This window comes from Malaya genurostris, chromosome 1 (assembly GCF_030247185.1).
Source record: "Malaya genurostris strain Urasoe2022 chromosome 1, Malgen_1.1, whole genome shotgun sequence".
Lineage (NCBI taxonomy): Eukaryota > Metazoa > Arthropoda > Insecta > Diptera > Culicidae > Malaya > Malaya genurostris.
In genome coordinates this window covers 73240716-73264580 of record NC_080570.1, presented here as the reverse complement: position 1 = coordinate 73264580, position 23865 = coordinate 73240716, and the positions used below count along the sequence as shown (strand labels likewise).

General features: G+C 38.3%; 1 protein-coding gene across 5 annotated transcripts in view; it reads right to left on the bottom strand.

The window, feature by feature from the left end:
* Positions 1-23865, bottom strand: part of LOC131440462 (autophagy-related protein 2 homolog A) — a 101034-nt gene that overhangs the window by 1100 nt on the left and 76069 nt on the right. For all 5 annotated transcript variants that reach the window (XM_058611754.1, XM_058611757.1, XM_058611755.1 and 2 more), the window contains 9 exons: positions 19417-19519; positions 13341-15683; positions 13061-13278; positions 12723-13000; positions 12513-12663; positions 2038-3407; positions 574-1954; positions 355-509; positions 147-293 (listed from right to left, as the gene is read on the bottom strand). In XM_058611754.1, coding sequence (XP_058467737.1) covers positions 147-293; positions 355-509; positions 574-1954; positions 2038-3407; positions 12513-12663; positions 12723-13000; positions 13061-13278; positions 13341-15683; positions 19417-19519 — 6146 coding nt within the window. The remainder of the gene's footprint in view (positions 1-146; positions 294-354; positions 510-573; positions 1955-2037; positions 3408-12512; positions 12664-12722; positions 13001-13060; positions 13279-13340; positions 15684-19416; positions 19520-23865) is intronic.

Below are 23865 nucleotides of genomic sequence, written 5' to 3'. Positions count from 1 at the left end.
GAGATTGTACTAAATTGTAGATCAAATACAAGACAAAGCCGGAGCGAAACGTCGCTTCGGTTGAAGTTTTCGTACGTCAGGCGCATCACATTTAGTGTGTATTTCATAATCGAACAGAAAATAATCTCGAATTTTTCCATTCTTACCTCCTTAACAATTTGTAACGCATTTGTCATTCCTTCGCGAATGTCTTGCGGCGGATGCAGCCGCTTTCGTTTTCCTTTCTTATTTCCACGTCCACGGCGAACCGAAGGTCCAGGCGATACCATGTCGTAAGCAGTTTCAGCCGTTACCTAGCATTTTCGCCAGAACATTATCAAATAAAACATATGGAGAAAACGTTGTAGTGATTACCTGTAGTAAATGGATGATTCTGGTAGTAATCTCCAAGGCAGCCAGTGCCGTACGTGCAGTGAAACTTTGTGCTCCTCGCTGCAATCCACGTACAATACGACCATCTTTTTGGTACTGCTCAATCGGAAGCCAGAACAAATCCCATATACCTTGGACTGAAATTAAAACGGTATAATGAATTCCACTTGACTTATTATAAATTAACGCTTGAAAACTTACAAAGCTGTACCAAAGAATACATTGGGCCGACACCTCCGAGAATTTTGGGAAGTTGCTTCTTTTTAATGTCCTGCAACCATTCTTGTAAGAGGAAGTTCAGAAGACGATCCATTCCTAAAATCCCATGTCTATGTGATATCTTCTTCAGTCGAATCTCAGAACACTGCAACTGGCCGAGACCCATCAATAATCCTGCCAATGGACCGTGAGACAATTCAACACGCTTGCCATGATAGTCGATTCGGATTGGAACATCTGGACTGAAAATGATATTCCGGAAATAGATAGGTGGTGTATCATCTCCTACTTCGCTGTTCGTATCCTGTTGTTCTTTATTCTTTTCGTCTTCATCTATAAGTAGCATCAGGTTTTCCGAAACCATTTTCCTTGCTTGCAGTTCCTGAGCAGCGTCTGGTAGCTCGACCATCATCACGGGCTGTTGATGGGATGTCGTCGTTTGATTCGCTCGCCCAGTAGTTTGATGATACTGTCCAGCATACTCATTCAAATCGCCTCCTCCGCCAAGTTGGTTGAAGAAGTTCACCATAAACAGAAGGGAATCCTGATCGATGTTCAGACGGATAGGTTGGACAGATATTCTCAAGCAACATTCCTGAGCCGGTAATGTCGGATTCGGACGTATATGAAGTGATTTAATTACCATCATATGGTTGTTGCCCTTACTAGTACGTTGACCACCTACACTGTACTGATATAAGAATTTTTTTATGTCAGAAACCGCTAATCGATCCCAAATTTCCAACTCCGTTATCAGAAGCACCTGACGAGAGGCTTGTTCCGTGTTTGTAGGATAGACTTCGTGTGAAAACTTTACTTTATTCACCTGTACTTCCATCATGACATCATGTCTTCGTTCAGGACCTCCCCGGCTCTTCCAGGTAAGCTTCTGGCTCAATGTTGGGCCGAAGCTAACCGAAGGAGAACCTTTCGAGTAACTGACACCACTTTTGTACGCTTCTGACATCGGTAGGTGAGCAAAACTATGCTCCGAGTGTGACTTTTTTGGTCGGGATTTCTTTCTCTCTTCTTCCGTTAGAAAATCATGCCCTCCATACAAGTGCCAGGTGATCGACATTTCACAAATTGTGTACCTAGTAACCGCCATTGGAAACTCTTTTGGAGCTAACAGCAGATCGTGCTTTCCCGTTGGGACACTAAAATGGTTGTCAATTATTCGAATCGGTTCTTCCAAAACCGGTACTTCTTGATTGCCGCAATGAGGGCGCTCCTCATCGGCGATGAAGCAAAAATCATCATCTGTATCAGAACTAACTTTCCTTGGTTCATTTTTTGACATATTGGATATATGCTTTGACGACGACCTATCGAACTTATTGACATCGCCGAGATCCATCGTAACCTAAGTGAATGTAAAATGTTAAATTGAGTAAATCTTGAATAGCTCTGAAGGAAATTTGAATATTTTTCTTCTTTCAAACTTACCTGCGGTAGAGCTTCCACTACTTCGTCTTCCTCGTCTCGTTCTTTCTCTAGTCCCATTACAGAACATTCGAAATTCAACAGTTCTCTCATTTCGGTGTTTACGCTTCCAGTGTCATCGGAACGTTCATCGAGTTGCCTCTGCTTTAGATAAAAATTGTCATCTTGGAAAGATGACGGTACACTGGAACCTTCTTCTATACTAAGAGAGTCATCGTCCGAAGCGAAACGCCGTTTGTTACTGTGATCCGATATCAGGTTATTGACCATTTTCGTTCTCGATGCAACCCGATTTTGATCTTCATCAGGAAAGAAAAATACTTCCACTCCTTCTCCATCTGCTAGCAATTGATCTTCGCGCGATGAATCACTGGTACTGTTTTGGATAAACAGACTCTCTTCCATGGCTTCAGCCATCAAAGTATTGACACGCTGTTGTTGCTTTGGGGTTACCTCAGGTGCAGGGTTTGGTTTTACTGGTACCAAATTACCCTCGAGCTCACTGCTCATTGGCAAACCAACAGCCGACTCATTCGACTCGGTATCACTTGCCCCATCATCTTGCGCCAGTAAATCACCTTCGGCCGCAAGGTAACCTATCAACTGGGCAAGCGCTCGTCCAGAATCCGCACAAGTTCGCACATGTATGTCGTTCATAGCCGTGCGTAAATCGAACTTTGGAAAACAGCTGGTAGCTTTTTCATTCAGCCGGAGCGAAATTTCAAATAGACCTACTTCAACCAAACAAACCAGTTCATTCGAAGGTAGAACAGTTACTTTATTGTCATCTCGATTGCCGGCAGTACTGCTACTGGTCTTCCTATGAGTATCTTTTTCATTGGCCACTGGAACAAGGGAAGCAATTTGTGGAGCAAGGCATAGTGCGGCATCTTCGGCGATGAATCGTAGTGTTAAACCAGAACTTTCCGTTGTAATATTACTACTGATCATGAACGAACCGATAGTAATAATTGCTCTAAAAGGAAAATATAAAGGCCGGTAATCGATTGCACAATCCCACAGATGTAGATGCATTTCCGTAACGACACCAAACGGAGTGTATCCTTGCACTGGATAATCAACAACATCGAACATATCCAATAATTGCGTTAACCACGAGTGTTGTGGCAGTGTCGAATGATGTCTTAGAGTGGTAAGTTGAATCCCTGCTGCCATTCGGATTCGTTTGATGCTTTGCTCCGGTACAGCCTTGATCTGAATCGCCAAAGAAAACATTTCCCGATTCGCACAACCTCGCTGCTCGTTCAAGGTTAGATTTTTAGGAGTAGGATAGAGTGTACTAAATATATATGCTGGAAGGACACTGTTCACCAACCGAAGTGGTGGGTTGCTGGCTGGAGTTGGAATCAAACCTGCGAAAAAAATAGAATGGTAAAGTATAGATTTGGTGTGAAAGAATTTTGCAATAAATTTTCAAAAAATATGTTCAAAATCGATCTATTTTGTTTGTTACGGAGCAAAACCGCCTTTTACATAGTTTTACATAGTTTTACCGTTAAATAAATTATTCAAAGTATATAAAGTTATTTTCTGTTTCCAATTTAGAGGTTTCATTAGGTCATCTCTTGCGTTAGAAAAAATATATGATGAACTTTGTTGAAGCATTTCGCATCGGAATCTAAGGCCAATAGTATTTTTTCATGTTCGTAGTATATTGAGGAAAAGGGTTTACCAGGGACAAAATTTATTGGAAATTGGTTAGTGAAGAAATGTCGTTTAAAGAATGTGAAAGTCGAATCTGTTATGCATTTTTTACTTCCTTCGCACACATGGGTCCACGGTCTTTTCCAAATCAGTAGGTCCACTTATATAAAATATTAAAATTTCTCCGATTCACATGTTTCAGGTCCCGAACAAGACTATTTCTTATTCATTACAACTCGAAATATAACTGAAACTCAAACGTAGATGGTTATTGACTTTGATGACTGGAAATTTTTGTTCCCGAAACATTTTCGTTCCTTTGGAATTAGAGATCAAGTCTCGGTAAAAAATGTCTAAATAACTAAAGAAACGTGCCACTTGAGCAAATTAGTTTTAACTCTGAAGACATCGGTACGTTCCATTGAGGTTAGTGGCAGCTACTTCCGAAGATTTTTAAAATATAAAATCTGTCATCTGTCAAAAATACAAGGGGAAACGAATTTCAACTTCTATAATTATTTGTAATACTATGTTCACACTAACACATGGATCAATAAGTCCCGAGACTAAAGCAGAGATGGCGCTCGTAGTAAACCAGTAACCACGTCTTTCTAGAGTACTAACCTTTGCTTGAAACGGGTCAAAATTTTAAGTCGATCCGACCAGAAACAGCTGAGTTATCGAGGTTGGAGTGAAGTCGTTTTGTAGTTGGTTAAAAAAATGGAAAAACCGAGTTTCGTGTTTTGATAAAACTTTGTTTTTTAATGGGTAAAAACACCGTGCAAGCGAAACAATGGATTGAAAAATGTTATCCGGACTCTTGTCCATCAAAAGCAACGATTTGTCGGTGGTTTGCCGAGTTTAAACGTGGTCGTACCGACGCGGAACGCTCGGTCAGACGCGGAACGCTCGGTCAGACCTGTGGAAGCCGTTACACCGGAAAATGTGAGTGAAGTGACTAAAATTATAATGAAAGATCGTAAAGTGAAGCTCCGTGAGATTGCTGAGATGACACAGATATCATATGGAAGTGTATTTACTATCCTTCATGAAAAATTGAGCATGAAAAAGGTTTTTTTCCAAGTGGGTGCCGCGATTGCTTTCGATGGAACAAAAACAGCAACGAGTCGATGATTCAGAAAGCAGTTTATCGCTATTTACTCGCAACAAAAAAGATTTCTTGCGTCGTTACGTGACCATGGACGAAACATGGATACATCACTACACTCCAGAGTCGAAGCGGCAGTCATCTGAGTGGCGCACAGCTGGCGAAAGCCGTCCGAAACGTCCGAAAACGCAGCTGTCAGCTGGCAAAGTCATGGCGTCAGTTTTTTGGGATACGCATGGCGTGATTTCATCGACTACCTCGAAAAAGGTAAATCGATCAACAGTGATTATTATATTGACTTACTGGTGCGTTTGAAGGAGGAAATCGCAAAAAAACGACCGCTCATACAGAGAAAAAAATCCTTTTTCATCAAGACAATGCACCCTGCCACAAGTCGATGAAAACAATGGCGAAATTGAACGATTTGGGCTTTGATCTGCTTCCCCACCCCCCATACTCGCCAGATTTAGCGCCCAGTGACTACTGGCTCTTTGCTGATTTTAAAAAAATGCTCCAGGGAAAAAGATTTGACTCAAATGAGGAGGTCATCGCTGAAACTGAAGCTTATTTTGAAGCGAAAGATAAATTTTTTTATAAACATGGTATTGAAAGATTGGAAAAACGTTGGAGCCATTGTATCACCCTAAAAGGTGATTATGTTGATGAATAAAAAAAAATTTGCAAAAAAAATGTTGTTTCCATTGTTAGTCTCGGGAATTATTGATTCATGTGTTATGAGTTAAAACATGTTATAACTCCGATTTCACGTTTTAAGCGAAATAACATGTTTTACTTTTGCGTTATTTCATATTCATAAACGTAACATTAAAACATGTTTTCCCGAAATAACATGATGTAATTGTCAGCAAATCACAACCCTGCATTGACAAGTTGTTCAACAACAGCAGTTTTCCATCAAAGTAGCCATGTAATCATAATAAAACAAAACTGAAAACTGGTACAAACGTTGCCAGGTATACCGATTTCTCGGTATTTATACAGATTTTTGACCTCTATATCACAATACAGATATGTTCTCCCAAAATACCGATACTTCACGGATCACACAGATAAGTACCGATTTTGATTTTTAGCTTGAATAGACATGAGAAAAGGTTGTCGTGGGACCTTTTTTTCGCTCACCTTTTCTACTACTTATGTAGAAGAGATATTGATACCGATATGATACAGATAGATTTTTGCGCCGACAACATTTTTGGAAAAATGACCTGGCAACGCTGATAGGTACAACCATTTTTCTTAGTGTGAACAGTGCGGTTTTAACTTTATACTATGTTCACACCTTCCAAAAATAACACATTTCAACAATAGTAATATAAAGTTAGAAACGAACTGTTCACACTTGTATTATGTTATACGCATGACATATTGTTTGTTATTGAGTTTGTTTAGAAACAAACTGCAAAAATGTTTATGTCGCAAACAGTAAGCACTTGTGAGGAAGATAAATGTACGTTGATAACTTGCTGGAATTAGAAAAAGCCAGTTACTCTTTCTAGCTACGGATGATGTTAGCGTTGAGAGACTATGGACAGTAGTTAGGAAAAACCGTTCATTCTCATTAGCCCTAGTACTGCAGTTTAATGAAAAAAATTTACTATGAAAGATTCTGCGGCTTATTGTTGGTGTTCGGAACAATTATACTGTTACTAAAAATTTATTCACGTCGATGTTGGAAGCTTAATCATCGAAACAACGATCTAGCCACGATAATAAGTAAGATGAGTCTACAATATTTCTCAGCATTGATTCTTTTTATAGAACCTAATCCAACATTTTTGGGGGAAAATTGCCAAGCCGCTAACTTCAAACAGAATGCATCGTAAAACAAACTGACCAACTTTGCAATATACTGCGCAAAGTACCCCTCTTCAAATAAGAGTTGGGGTTGCTCTTTACTGTGGAACTTTACTGGGTTCCGGAATTCTCTTAGAATAATTTGTAGCACTTCAGAATAGGAAAATCTACAGAGAAAAAAAATTTAGATTGCATTCCCGGTTTCGAGAAGCTTGGTTTTTCACTATGCCTCGGAAAAATTGCTAGAAATTTTATGTCAATCGCTTTAATTTTTCAACGTTTCGAAGGGTATTTGCTCCAAAACTTAAGCCATTTACGCGAAATAAATATTTTTAGCAATAAATGACCAAAAAAGTCATGTCTTAAAACAAAAAAAAACAAGCATGGTTGTAACAGTTTCCAGTTTTGTTTTGTTATGATTACATGGCTACTCTGATGGAAAACTGATTCGATAAAAGCTTGTCAATTGACATAGTCGAAAAATGACGGAAAATGCTAGCAGGGTTGTGCTTGACTGATCATTATATCATGTTATTTCTCGGGTAATTTTTCAAAAGGGCGTATAAGCAAGTGACAGTTTCTCTTTAATCACTCTCTCTTTCGATTATTGTGATGTGATTTAAAAGATTTTCTTTTATATCACTATTCTGTTTGAAAGTCGAAAGTTTCGGGTATCATTTCATGCAAACAGTTCAGTGATAAACGTGGAAACCGCTTGGTAATTATTAGAAGAGAAAGTAAACAAAGGGAAACTGTCACTTGCTTATACGCCCTTTTGAAAAATTAACCGAGATTTAGGGAAAACATGTTTTCATGTGACGTCGTTGCCAAAACATGAAATCATAGTTAAAACTCGTTTTATCTCATAGTGTGAACGTAGTATTATATTACTATCGTTAAAACATGTTATTTTCGGCCAGTGTGAACATAGTATAAATCAATAATTAATATTACCATGTTTTGAAGGGGTTATATACCTTCCGACTTGAAAAAAGACTTCCGACTTGAAATAAAAAATTCACTGTTTTCCGGATGGTAGTTGTAAGCTTAAACAACTTAACTTTAAAAAAATCTAGGCCCTTGCGTGCGGCCTTCCGGCAATTAACCGAAACATTCGCCATGACGGAGTTCTTTCTTCGTTTTATTTATCAATTCCTCCTCAGTTTCACGACAAAATTGTTGGAGTCTTGCGTTTCAGGGCCCAGAAATTTTCGATGGGACGTTGGGCAGGATTCCCGACTTCGGTAATTCAGCCACTCCATCTCCTCTAACGATCGCTTTGAGTAGTAGACCGACGGCAGATCCATCCTGAACACCGCGTCTTCGTCCTTATGATATTTCTTGATGAACGACGTAACTTCCGGCAGGCATTTCGTACTATAAATTTCCCCGTTCATGACCAGTCCCGAGCGAAAGAAGAACAGGTGCTAATTTTCAGCCGTTGCAGCACTTTCATGGGGAATTTCATGTGTGAAATGAACTTCACATCGGATTTCGTTAAAAAAGCTCAGTTAAAGACGAAGTGCCTGCCAGTCGTTGCCATCCAGGGTGAGATAGGTCTCATCGTCCATCACCACCGCCACATCGCGTTCAGCAGATCAATCAAAGTATTGAATTGGTAGGTGAACCTGTTGAAATAACACAGCCGATGAATAACTATTGTAGACTTGATGAATTTCAACCAATCGCTTTTGAACAACTGAAAAATATTTGTTTTAATTTGGGAAAATCGACGGGTATTGACAATGTAAACTCAAAAGTGATACAGGATTGCTTTCATGTTATCGGACACGATCTACTGGATCTGGTAAATGAATCGTTGTACACGGGGCACGTGCCAAAAGTGTGGAAAGAATCTCTGGTTGTTCCTATCCCCAAGGTTACTGGAACGGATAAAGCCGAGGAGTACCGTCCCATTAACATGCTGCACACGCTGGAAAAAATTTTGGAACTTGTTGTTAAAGATCAGCTGATTAACTATTTGAACTCTAACAGTTTGCTAATACCGGAACAATCGGGATATCGTAAGGGTCACTCTTGTGAAACCGCTTTGAACCTAGTATTGGCAAAATGGAAGGAGAAAATCGAAGCCAAAGAGAGTATTTTTGCTGTGTTCTTGGATCTGAAGAGAGCCTTTGAAACAATTTCAAGACCTTTATTGTTGCAGACATTGCGGCGTTTTGGCATCGGGGGAATGGCACATGAATGGTTTGAAAACTATTTATGTGGTAGATCTCAAAAGACTGTTTTTAACGATGTAATGTCTAGTTCCCTCGGCAATTCACTTGGTGTGCCTCAGGGAAGTGTGTTAGGTCCTATTCTATTTATCATGTATATTAATGATATGAAGCGAGTCTTACGTTTCTGTGATATAAATTTGTTTGCTGATGATACTGTTCTGTTCATTACGGCTAGAGATTTCAATGAAGCTGTTGCACATTTAAACGAGGATCTAAGTTCGCTGGTTCGATGGTTAAAATTTAAGCAACTGAAACTAAACGTCGCGAAAACTAAATATATGGTTATTTCTTCTGTCAGCACCGGTCATGACGCCAATGTGGAAATTGATGGTGAAATTATTGATCGCGTTAGAGAAATGAAGTATCTTGGAGTCATAATTGATGAAAAGTTAACATTCAAATCTCATATCAATAACGTCATCAAGAAGATTGCCAAAAAATATGGTGTATTATGTCGTTTGAAAAATGACTTAACGACCCATAGTAAGATTCTTTTGTATAAAACAGTCATTTCACCACACATTGACTTTTGCCCATCCATTCTGTTTCTTGCTAATAACACACAAATCTTGAGATTACAGCGACTGCAAAATAAGATCATGCGATTAATTCTAAAATGTAGTAGATATACCTCCTCAGATTTTCTACTGAACGCATTACAATGGCTTTCAGTGAAACAGAGAATTTACTACTTAACCATGGTATTTATTTTCAAGATATTAAATGGCATGCTGCCTCGATATTTGTGTGATCGAGTTGAAAGAGGAACTGATTTGCATAGGTACAATACTAGAAACGCGTCTGATGCTAGAACACCAAGCTTTTTGTTAGCCAGATCGCAAAACTCATTGTTGTACAAGGGAATAAGTTTTTTCAATTCGATGCCAAGAGAGATCAAACGCGCGGCCTCATTGGTGGAGTTCAAAAAGTTATGTATTTCACACATAAAGTCCGCTTTGTAAGCAAATATTTAGTTAGTTAGTTCAATTTTTTTAGATTTTTTATTTTTTTACGTATTACGAAGATTGTATTTTTTTTTGTTTATATATATTATTGTGAGACGTATTAAATTACTATGTTCGGTATGATGATGCTGGATTTTTAGTTTGTTTGAGAGTTAAAAATAATGAGCAGTCTACAAACGTTTGAGCCTCGCGCGCGAAGCAGGTAGTGACTATTTGGAAAGCGAACAGGACTGGCCGAAGAGCCTTAGCATTCAGTGTGTTAAGTTTGCTCTTGACCTTGATCGCAAGGTTGGATAATTATTTAAGGAATAGATTCGGGAAACTAATTGGGATCGACAGTTGTTGATGGAATTGGGCTTGGCTCTGCTCATCCGCAGTCTCGTTACTCCATCGTAGCTGATGTGTGTAGCGATGAACTGGTCCGGCGGGAAGGGCCAGGTGAATTACTGTCTGATACTGGTAAAGATATCGGGTTCGATTCCTGATGTGATCAAGGATCTTCCCGGGTTGGAAATTTTCTTGATTAACCCTGGATAGTAAATCCGAGATATTTGAATGTTATTTTGTGGTCAGTCGTTCTTTTGAAGAAGAATCTATACCTGCTAGATTAATCAGATCGTTTTCTTTTGTTTACTGGTTAAGATATGTGCAAAAATATTAATTATCATTTAGATAACTCGTTCTGCTCACACCTTTGTAGGGGTATGAGGTGGGACCATCATCATCATCATCATTTGCCGGGAAAGTATAGTTGACCATCTCATTCAGCCGCTGCGTCATTGCCTGCAGCTCCAAAACCAGTGAACGCGACTTCCGCTTCCTGACATGTATGTTCATGTTGCACCGGCCAAACGATTTAGATTCTTTTCTCTTCAACTTCCTTGTCTCTCAGAATCGTCGACCGTCCGGAACCGGGCTTTCTTCCGATTCTCTGATTGTTTGCGTCCACAAAGTGTCACTATTTTTTCCATTACGGTTAGAGTTCGACTGATAGATCTGTTAAATTTTGTCTGCTGACACATAGGTTACTATGATTGATGCTGCATGGGTAGTTTCGTAAGAAGGTAAACCCATGAAAAATCGGCAGTTTTGGACCCTTTTTTAAATTCAAACGTTTTGTTAAAAATTGTAGATTTTACAGCCTTTGCTCCTAAACGCATTTCATCGGAATTATTCGAGGTAACTACTACAGGGTCCGTCATCTAACATTTTTTTTGAACTAGCGGTTATTTCGACATTGCTAACCTTAATGTCACTTCTGATTTGACAGAAACTTAGTTTTATCCTTCAGCTGAACGAAAATGGTTGTGTATACGCTTGAGGAACGCGTGAAAAAATGCAGTTTTCCTTTGAAGAAGACGCCGATTTTTGCCAAAAAATCATCTTCTCGGATGAGGCACATTTTCATCTCGGCTGGTATGTTAATAAGCAAAATTGTTGCATCTGGGGGACGGAAAACGCGCACGTTATCATGGAGAAGCCGATGCAGCCCCAGAGAGTGACGGTTTGGTGCGGATTTTGGTCTGGCGGCATCATTGGGCCATTGTTCTTCGAAAATGAGGCAGGAGCCGCCGCCATGGTCAATGGCGAGCGCTAACGCGATTGGTCTTCCCGTTACTTGAAGAGGAAGACTTGGACACCATTTGGTTCCAACAAGATGGCGCTCCGTGCCACTGGTTCTGCTTGAAACAGCTGAGCTGATATTCTTTTGCAGCAAGCATCTCTCATTTTAAGCTCACATATAAGAAATATATAGATAAGACAGTATACAAATATGCTTGCTCGAGCCATAGCATGTGAATTATTCACGCAAGCCATGTTTAAAGCAGTCAAGTCCGCGGTGTATAACTTCGGGGTATAACTTCCCGTTTTGAGAATATGGTTCTTGATCCAAAGTTGTGGAAGCTTTAACTTTCATCAAGCGGAATAGACTCAAAATTTTGGCACGTTTAAGGCGATGAAATTACGAATCGTGAAATTACTTTTAAATCCCTTCAACTTCCAACAATGTAAGGATAGTATCCATGATGGAATAATTCAAGAATGATTTTTTCAAGCTCCCATCGTCACTGACAGGGAAGATTGAAGATTTGAAGGTCATATTTTTTTCCTTTTAACGACATGAAACAGGAAGGACGTGAATCAATTTATAGTTGAAATAATTTTTCCGAGTAATGACCGCCTTCGGGTATTATTCAGGTTCAGGTCGGACACAGGCAAAAAAATATATTTAGTACATAGGTACGGGTCGGGGTCTGGTTTCAGATCTTGTATAAAGTGTTTCATCACACGAAACCCAATTCGAAAACGACCCTAACGTGTTTGAGTAAGGTTTGGATAGGTTTATATCTTTCATCGGATACGAAAAAAATTGGAAAAAATTGATTCGGATCGGGTACGGGTGACGATTTTTTTATTCAGGTTCGGGTTCAAGAATTTGCGTTCACGACCATCTCTAGGATTTATGCCAAGTAATGAACTTATAACACCGAGTCACATTGATCGTAATGTTATTCGCCTAAATAATTGAAAAGAGGACACACATTGACATTGAAGATTCAGTTTGGTAGAAAGTGTTTCCAAATGATTGAGGAACCAAATGAGGAAGACAAAAAATGTTGCTAACTTTGCGACATGAGCATGTTTAAAGTAAACATGTTTATTTATAACATACATACATACCACAATGATAAATATCTGCAGCTTTGCCTTGGATGCACAAATAACCCAAATTACTATTTCCATGGAAGCCATTCACTGAGAAAACATAAGTAGATTGAAGTTTAACAATAAATTCGCCCAATTGACCCGGTATGACGTGGTTTTGTGCATCCTAAAACGATGAAATAGGTTCTAGATTACACATACACAGTTCCAAATATGAAACCTTACCCTCACAGGAGCAAACATGGTTAACATCCCTTGACCAATGTTTAGTTGAAATGAAATCGCATTACTTCTGTCCACGAATGACGATTTTCTTTGCTTCTGCAAATGATGACGCCTGCTATTGTGTAGATTGGGATGCTGCGGTTTTAGCTGATCAGTAATCTCACTTCCGCTTTCATCGATTTGTCCTGCCAGATATCTACTGTTTCGGTCATACACGGAGTAGAATATTCCGTCCGAGTCCGATTCCGACTCAGAATTGTTTGTAGAAGAGCTGGAATCTAGAGTAAAAAATATGGTACAATTAATTTCCACGTACATAGAAAAACTAGATAAACTACCTAATTGAATGGCACTCTGGCACATTGTGAATGGAGCATATATGCTGTCCATCATACCCATGTTAGCTAAGCTAAATGGCGGTTCCTGAAATGCTACTTTGGAAGCACTCAGATTGGCACTTGCCTCGGCGGCAGCAGTTGCGGCAGGGGCACTCGGACTCCACAGTAGAAGATCAGTACTGATACGATTATAGATAACCTCATAGAGGTGTTTAGATCTGAAACACGTTAAATGATATATTCAATACAATAACGAAAATTGAAAAAAGAAATCACTTACTTCAATTGCAAACTAACAACTGGAAGTTCAATTCTAATTTGCAATTTACTTAGTTCCATCGCAGCTTGACAGAATCTATATAACTCATCTTTATCCCCTGGCAGTGTAAGTGTTTCCGGGTCATCCACCGATGCTTTAGTGTGGGGAGTATCACTTTCCCTACACACCCGTTTAGCGCTGAATGGAGTGTCTTCTTTGCTTTTACCTGTTGTTACTCCAAAGCTCTCACCAGATGTAGGATCGCTGTCACTTTCCTCATAGTTACCTCGACATCGATTCTCGCATTTTGATTGTGTAGTGTGTTGTTGTAGTTTTTGGATTTGTGCATCACTTGGGATCTCAATTACTATCCTAGGATATTCTACGCCTGCCGGTTCTTGTTTCTGATCATTAAACTTACTACCTACATTATCCGTCATCACAGCTTTGCCTATATTCACACAGTCATGCTTCATCTCACTTTCATGGTAAAAGATCTGGATCTCGTTGGCTGATATATCGTACAAGGGATGCGGACTTAAAGCTACACTTGCACGTGCTTGCAACAGCTTCACCAAAACGAAGTCCGGTCGAATATTTCGACGCCACCAAGGTACACGTTGTGGATCATGAATAGGTCTTAGATCGGGTACTGGAAATCGTAATCGGAAATCGATAGAAGGAGCATCCAAGTAAATCTCGTTTTTGGGTTCCACTTTTCGTGAATATCCTTGAACATCGGGTGATTCTGGTGAGTTCACTGGGGTTGTCTGATTATAGTAAGCCGCAAACGGAAACTGGTAAAACAAAGAGCTAAGCCGGTCGAGAATAGTAATATCGAACTCCGAAAGAAACGAAGCCACAGAAAAACGAAGCTCTAGTTTTGGGGGAGCAAATCGTTTACCGCTTGACCCTTTCAGAGCGTTACATGTTTGCTTGAAATTCATTATAATTTCCGGCCTTTTCGGAAGCGCGGATGATCCCTTCTCGCGATAGAATTCAATCAACGGCACCGACGCATCTGTTAGAATTTCACGGAAATCTGCTCTGGCAATAGAAACCGAGAATCGCAACACAGTTCCGTGTTGATTTCGTTGTTCCTCTCCTTCCACAATTATCGGTGCCATTAGCAATCGCAAATGGTTACAATCACAACCAGAATCCATTATAAGGCCTGCATTTAGAATATCGTTTGCACCAAGCCCTAATCCTAAATTACCCACAGATCGGAAAAATTGATCAGCTTTATCTTGTAACTTTTGAACACTAGCTTCGCTCAATGGAGACTCTTGCATATGATTTGTTCGACTGCTCTCTACCAGAATATCTTCATGTAGCAAAACTATCGCCATTGCTGCGACTCTCACATTGAATTTCGAAATATCCGCATCTGCATCCGGGTCAATCATCCTTCTTCTGCTAGCCGACGTTGTTCTAGATGCCATACTTGAAGACGTTAACGAACTGGTCATTGAACTGTTAGACGATTCGATCATTTCCAATGCACATCGGTCTTCTCGAAAATCACTTCCTAGAAATTCAGCCTGCTCTTGAATCATAGTCTGCATTGGATCCGCTATTGACCACCCCTGATTTAGACCGATTCCTCCTGACATTCGACCTGTGTTATGTTTGAATTCGAATTCCGCATCTTCATATCGTTTTTGTTTTGTATTTGTATCTGGTGGAGAAAGTTTAACTGGAGTTGGGGTTTCATTCATTCCTAAAAATGTATCACTTAGCAGAATGATCGCATGTAGCTGTCTGGGCGATAGAAACAGTTGGAAACACCCGAGAGACATTTCCAACTCCACGTTTGGGCCACTTAAATTGTCCGCTTGTTTCATTCTGACGCGAACCACCTGCTTAGACGTCAATTTACCAATCAGTATTTCACCAGAATGAATATATCGTATATAATCATCTTGGTTTTCATCACAATCCGAGCTAGCTCCAGTAGCGCTTCCCATACTGTCGGTCCGTTTAAAACTATTACTATTACTACTATTATCACATGCGTTTGTATAACTAAAAAACTCATTTCCTGTCCCGGTTGCTCCTGACGTCATCGATGGGTCCGGCAGATCTGATATAGTGCTCAGAAACTGCTCGTTAACCGCTGCGCTTTCGCAGTTCCCGGACAAGGAAGAGGATTGGTGCTGTCGTCGTTGTTGGCGGGGGTTGTGTATCCGGAATTCTTCTGTATAGAATGTGATACCTTCCATGCTAATATGATGCGTCACGTGCGTTGAGATGAGAAACGATTTCTGCTTTGACTGTTGCTGTGTGTTACTGCTATCTTCGCTGCTGGCGGTATCCTGGCGATCTGGAGGATCATTTCCCGCTTCATTCTGATAATCGATGCTGTAAAAAGTCATAAATCAAATTGTTAGTACGATTTATTTACATTTAAGACCCGATATAGGTATATACAGCTTTGTACTGAGTTTCTAACTATTTTTAGTAGTGTTCTTCCTTTTTCAGATAATTTAACAATAATTTTTGAATAACTCATTCTTCCAGAGGATGAGCAGGATTCAAACATTTCCTTAATACACTCAGACGACCGATTGGTTTACTAACTGAAGAAAAGCTCAAATTATCGTTTTTTATACAAACGTAAATTTTCTAGACAAAGTCGATTGCATTGAAAAAATAAGAGTAAAAGATCACAGTTAAAAATAATGAAATTTAAACGACATATAAATCAATAGTACATCAGTAGGAAAACCTGACTTAAAACCGTGATTGATGTAAAATTAAATCGAAGAAGTGCATAAGACTTTCCATTAACAAGAATATATTTCCAAAAAAACACATAATTTTGCTTTCAAAGTATATTGAAAATTGACGAATTGAAAAATAATTTCCCATTCAATTGCCTGCTCCAAATATGTGCTTTATGCATGTAAATTCACAAAATATTTTATCTGTGTAGAACTTTTGACACCCGATTCCCATTCGTAGATATAGCACTGGCAGCTATTTTTCTCTTTCTCACTAAAACGCTCAATCTACACCGGCTACCACAGTTACAGCCGAAACAGCTGTTTTTATGATAGCGCAAATTTAAGCACGTTCAAAATGAAAGCGAAAACAAAACTCGCGAAGCAACAGAACAAAACTCCCTGATCGTGGTACGGCTGTGGGCGGGGTGAACAAGTTAAAACATATCAGCGTCAATTCTCTGATGCTGCGAAATCAGTTAATTAATTAATTAATGCGTAATCTGCCTCACAGATTCTGTTACCGAAGTGACTGAGATATAGATATAGACGTTAAAACTGTAGGTTTTAGCTTTGTAATGATTTCGAACAACAAGAACCGAAAATATGGATAAAATCTATTAGGTCATTATGTATTATTATGGTGAAAGTATATTTTAGGCAGTTAAACAGACCGTCAAATGTTGAAGCCAAACAAACATGACGTGCAATTAAGTGGAGTTCCTAACGCACATCAGAAATCAGAATTAATTGGCTCAAGTGGCACGTTCCCCTAGTTATTTGGAGATTTGTGCATTCTGGAAATCGTCTTTAAAAATGATGTTCGAAGGGGCTAATGACTGCACTCCAAAAATGCTATAAACATGAATTATTCTTAGAATTCAATTCCAAGATATACACTTGAAACTTTCAGAGATTAAATAACCACACATTAGCTATGTTTTTGCAAAGTTGGTTTCTTCTTCTCATAGGTTGAAGTTGAAGTAGCTTAGTTTTGCTAAAGAGAACTTTTAATTTGGAGACGGGTATAGCGTGATGGGTAAGTTGATACATTTCATACAACCCGCATTGGTTTGATTCCCAATCCCGCATATATGATCAAAACCTCTATAACCGAAGCAAAAATAACTTTTAATTTAGAGAACGTGTGTTGAGAAATGACTCAGTCCTGTTAATTAGTTGGCTTCGAGGTTTATATATCCTCTTGCTACATCGTCGTAATTTGCAGATTTGAACCTTTCTCAGAATTCTTCGTGCTAGATTTGTCTCGCAATATTGTAAATACCTATTTTCAAATTTCGTAGAAGCCGTTCATTTAACACTCGAATATACTCGATAACACTCCACTTGAATGTTGATCAAAAACCTAAACAATATTAGGTACAAAATAGTCAATGAAGGGAATGCCCGCATCTTGGACTTGACGCTATCCATCAAACCCCGTGCAACACTTGCACCACTTTTCTTACACACTTTCATTCACTCTTTCTCCAAATCCTTGTCGATTTTGATTACCATCCCTGTTTTCCGGAGCTTTGTCCTTATAATTCTGACAAGCTGAGCGGATTGGCCTCCTTCGGCACATAAACAACATCGTCAGTTTCATACCACTTCAAGTACTTCTTGGAAAATTTGTCGACCTTCTTCGTACGGAATTTCTCCGGAACCTTTCCGACGCAAATCTCCAGGGCAGAGATCTGCTTGGCGTCAGCTTCAATGTACGTCTCGTCGACCATAACAATGCACTTCGGTACAGCTCACTTGTGCGGAGTTTGGCCACCGTATTCTGTTCATTGGTTCGATTAGCTTGAATACATGAAATCTGATCCGCTTCATTGTCTGCTGGACGAACAAGACAGAAGAATTGACCTTTGATACTCACTGGACAGACTGTGATAAAGTTGTGTACATGTAAACATTACACTCTAAACGAGTTTAATACAAAATTGCATCAATTATTACCCATGGAATATACCGCTACACACAAAAGAAAGTGTTGCATTTTTTCGAGTATATTCTGTAGAGTAGTTATTTCAGCAAATCAAGAAGTGTGTGATTTTTATTTGGACAGTACTGAAACGAGTCTGGAGGTGCAAGCCTTCATTGACTATTTTGTACCTAATATTGTTTAGGTTTTTGATCAACATTCAAGTGGAGTGTTATCGAGTATATTCGAGTGTTAAATGAACGGCTTCTACGAAATTTGAAAATAGGTATTTACAATATTGCGAGACAAATCTAGCACGAAGAATTCTGAGAAAGGTTCAAATCTGCAAATTACGACGATGTAGCAAGAGGATATATAAACCTCGAAGCCAACTAATTAACAGGACTGAGTCATTTCTCAACACACGTTCTCTAAATTAAAAGTTATTTTTGCTTCGGTTATAGAGGTTTTGATCATATATGCGGGATTGGGAATCAAACCAATGCGGGTTGTATGAAATGTATCAACTTACCCATCACGCTATACCCGTCTCCAAATTAAAAGTTCTCTTTAGCAAAACTAAGCTACTTTTAGTCTATAGTAAGCTTTGGCTTAGTTAACCACGGAGCCATATTTGACCAAACTGATTTGTGTACCAGAAGTCAAAAAGAAATGTTCCAGTTCGTGCTCGCATCTCATCCGACACAGTCGAAAATTTCTTACGGTCGAGACGACAGAAATAAAGACAATACAGTGCAGTGAACAATAGAGTGTACGAGATGGGCAAATACGATTTAACAAAGGCTGAAACTTGGCCTACAAGACCAAATTCAATTTGTATTGATTTCAAGCGCTGCAAAGTTAGACCAGCAGCAACCGAAATTGAAATCTTGCTTAAGGAACAAATGCATCTAAACGTTAATGATGTAAGTGAGATTCAATTCAACAAGGCGTCTAACTGTGTGTGCATTATGTTAAAACGTGAACAAGATGCAATTGCATTTGCTTCGGTTAATAACGGGATGCACAGTGTTGTTGGCCACGTAAAGCTTATGTATACGCAAATTGACCTGCATGAAAATTGTTATAAAAAAAAGAAGAAATGTTTGCAGGTGAACTAACTAAGGAAAGATTCGGTCGAGTTTTGTTGATTGACGCGTCCAATACATTTTTCGAATGTTAAAAGAAAATTTGCTAAGTTTTCGTCTTGAGTCTTTATTTGAGAAGCTCGAGAAGCCTTAAATTTTCGATTGAAATTTAAAATTGCATACTTGCCCACTCAATAATTACTATGTTATTCAACTATCTTCATTACTATAAGTAATGTATGCTTATTTTAGAATGTTCCATTAATATAATGTGATTTTGTAACCATTGCCGCATTTTATGAAAAACAATTTTGGACCTTACCACATTAATAAGTAATAACAAAGTAAAATCTTACCTTTTGATTTTCACTATGAGAGCGACTCCACTATCGCTGTCTGGTGGCAGATATTCAATGCGTATTTCCGTATTAACTAGCCTAGCTTTGATTCGATTCAATACTGCAAGAAAAAAATACATGAGAATAAAAAAGTTTTTTGTTTTATTATTACGTTATGTCAAAGTTATTTGGGATTTATGGGCAGAAGTATGTTAAACAAAGATCACAAAATACATATAATGCTTGCGAGTTGCTTGAAATACTACTAATTTAAACGTGAAACTCACTTATGTCACTTATATCATTATTTCTTCCGAACCGAAAGTGACGTCGTTTATATCATTATATCTCCAGAATCAAAAGCGAAAATCAATTGATATTCGAACTTGAGCCACAACCCTAAAATAGCATTGTAGAAAACGGTTCAGTCATCTTCGAGAAAAAGTTTTGAAAGATGAACCCACACAGACTTTTTCCGATCGAGCTGTGTCGAACCGATTAAAAGTCGGGTTTCCCAACAATTTAAAGAACTTTATATGAAGGAAGCTAAAAAGTTAAAATCTAAAAACAAATACTGTCAACTGCTTCGCAGTCCTATAGGGTTAAGGCAAGGGTAAACTAGACATTATAATAAAAATAATGACGATGTAATAATAATACTACAACTTCAATATGGCAATCTAGAAAACGAAAGAAATGACAAGGATTCCCTCCGAAACCAGTTTGTTGAAATCAACCCGTGGACAACTTGACAACTCCCATACATCGAGAATATAAGTAAAAGTTTTTGTTCTCTGGTTCCACAATGGCGTCGTAAATGGAATAATATGTATCTGTTTTTCGACAATCTACGGTTTAAATTTTTATATTTATATAAGTAAAACAAATTTTGCTACCATTTCTTGACATTAATAAAATAATTATGATGATAAGTTACTATGGTTCAGTTTAAGTATATTTTTTCACTTTTCATCAACAGACGGTTTTAAAGTAGTTCATCACATTTCAATAAACAATGAACGTGAAGTAATTTATTCTACTGAATCTTGAAGAACAATACTACTAATTTGCAAACCAAGATTAAATCTATGGTTCACTTATCTTTATCCGAGTCGTTAGAAGATCACCCGATGATAACAAAAACTCCTACAAATGACTACTAATTCCTTGCGCTACTAATTGATACGAATAAATATGTTATGTACTCTTTAGTCATACACCATATTTAAAAAAAACTACATTTCTAACTCTATAAATTAGTTAATTAAAATATAGAAAGATTGAAAAAGACGCATGTTTGGAGATTTATGACGTGTGTTATTAATGAGTTTGTTGCTATGCAGCGCTGTTAGAAAAATTGGACGAGAGTTTGACATCATTCACTGAGACTGTCATTGGCTCGTGAAAACATAGGTGAATTCAATCCAATCTTTCAATGGTATGCAATTGAAATACTTAAATCACGTTACCGCATAAGTTTAAGTTTAATGTTTTCGAATCTAAGCGTTCAAAATTATGATAGAAAAAGGTTACGCGGTTATTTTTGCATTTTTTTAAAATAACACCCAGTCTCGTACAGTGAAGAGTTAGCAAAAGCGAAAATCCAATGAGCGAACGCATACACAATCTAGTCATCATCTCACTGGACGAGCTACTTGTTTCATTCGCAGTTAAGCATCAACTGAAATCAAGAAATTATTTGCAGCATATATTTATAGATTCCTCTTCGAACTACGCAGAATGATGCGGTGTGATTATGCATAACGCAAAGCCACCTATGCCGAACAAGAAAATGACGTCAATTTGGTCAGCTGGGATTGGTGGATGAAAACATAGGTCAATTCTAACCATTTTTTCAATAGTATGCTATTGAAATACTGAAACGACGTTGCCATACATGTTTAAGTTAAAAGTTTCCGAATCGATTGGTTGTTAAATTATATCAATCCATCAACAAATGTCTTTTCATAAATACGTTTATTTCTTAAGGCAGTTTACATAAGTTTTTCTTCGCCGTAGCATCACTTTTACATAATATTCTTATCCTAATTTAATTCTAACATAGTCACAACGTTTTAAATTTATTACAACATATTCTCTTATAGCTTAAATATCATCTTAGGTAACTCGTCATTAATTATGAAATCTACTCGGAAATATTATTTGAACCAAACGATTAACTTCTATAAATTATAAAATAAGCTGTTATTTTCAGACATTTTGTTGATAATTTCATAAACTGTTTCGAGTTTGTTTGTATCATTACATAATTTTTATTCTAATTTAGCTATTGGTTGAACTCATGGACGCAGCTGGGATCAGAACTAAGTCTTAAAAGGGGCCTTTATTAAATTGAAACTCCAATTTTCTTTATGAAATGATAAATAAGTTTCATGTATGAAAGGTCACGACAAGCAAGAATGTCTCGAACTGAGATATTGGATAGTCTACCTTGGGTACGCAAAGAATTTATTAGTTGAGATCTGACATCACGATACTCCACGCATGTCCAAACGACATGATCAATATCCCGATAACCTTCTCCGCAAGCACAATGATTAGTCTCGGAGAGCCCAATTCGAAGGAGATGTGCATCTAACGTGTAGTGATTGGACATGAGTCTGGACATCACACGAATGAAATCTCTACTCACATCCAGTCCCCTGAACCATGCCTTTGTCGATATTTTCGGAATAATTGAGTGCATCCACCGACCCAGATCATCTCTATCCCAAGATGCTTGCCAGCTGGCAAGTGTTCTTTGGCGAGACGAGCTATAGAATTCGTTGAAAGCAATCGGTCGCTCATAAATTTCACCCTCAATAGCACCACGTTTGGCTAAAATATCGGCTCTTTCATTGCCAGGAATGGAGCAATGAGCCGGGACCCAGACTATAGTGATTAGATAATTATTGTTCAATATGTCGTTCAGGCACTGTTTTATTTTGCCCAGGAAAAACGGTTCATTTTTGCCAGCAGCGTTTGAGCGAATGGCTTCAATTGCACTCAGACTATCTGTGAAGAGGAAATAATGGTTTGGAGATAATGTGACGATTACACTCAAACTATAATGAACTGCTGCTAGCTCTGCTATATAAACAGATGCAGGTTCTTGAAGCCTAAATGAGACCGAAACATTATTGTTGAACATACCAAACCCTGTCGCTTCTTCAATTCGCGATCCGTCCGTATAAAACATTTTCTCAGAGTCAATATGCCTGAACTTACTTGAAAATATTTTTGGGATTTCCGTCGAGCGTAGATGATCCGGGATTCCACGCACTTCACGCTGCATGGATGTATCGAAAAATAAAGTTGAGTCAGGGGCACTTAGGATGCTGACACGGATAGGAATATATCTTGAAGGGTTGATTTCCTGTGACATATGGTTAAAATATACTGTCATAAATTTTGTTTGAGATCGAAGCTCGACTAGTCGTTCGAAATTATTAATTACCATGGGATTCAGCACCTCACATCTTATTAGCAGGCGTGAAGAAAGCTCCCAAAATCGATCTTTTAATGGAAGAACTCCCGCCAGAACTTCAAGACTCATTGTATGTGTCGAATGCATGCAGCCTAAGGCAATTCGCAAACAACGGTACTGAATTCGCTCAAGTTTGATAATATGAGAGTTTGCAGCGGAACGAAAACAAACGCATCCATATTCCATCACTGAAAGTATCGTTGTTTGATACAATTTTATTAGATCTTGCGGATGAGCACCCCACCAAGATCCTGTTATTGTTCGAAGAAAATTTACTCTTTGTTGGCATTTCGTTATCAGATACCTAATGTGTCCTCCCCACGTGCATTTGGAATCAAACCACACCCCGAGGTATTTAAAAGTTAAAACCTGTTGGATCATTCTTCCCATCATATGGAGCTGAAGCTGCGCGGGAATCAACAAATGTCATTAACGTTCAAAATTATGACGAAAAAAGGTTACGCGCCTATTTTTGAAACTTTTAATTGACCCCCGACCCCGTATAGTGAAGAGTAAGGCATTTTTAATGACAAAATAATAATTCAAATATGCATCAATTTTTACAAGAATGATTTAAATATGCATCAACAAATCTTTCAAGCAGACGTGTAAATTTACTTGTTCCAGCCCCTAAAAATATGTTAGAATGCATTTGATATGTGTCGGTGTCAGAAGATGTAAATTTACACGATTTTTTGCAGGTGTGTACTTTAACTAATGAAAATCCTTGGGCTTGGCTCGTTGTTATGAATATAAATTTAAATCTTTTGATTACTATATGTTTGTATCTTATATCGATTTATTTTTTTGCTTTGAAATGAAACTCAAATATAGTTCAATGTATTTATACATGGATTGTAAAAAAACGATCTAGATTTTTTCCAAATATATTGCAAGCTACCACAGGAATCTGTTTCAATATTATTACGACTGCATGTCGTATCTATTCTTACTTGAAGATACGAATATTTTCGATTATA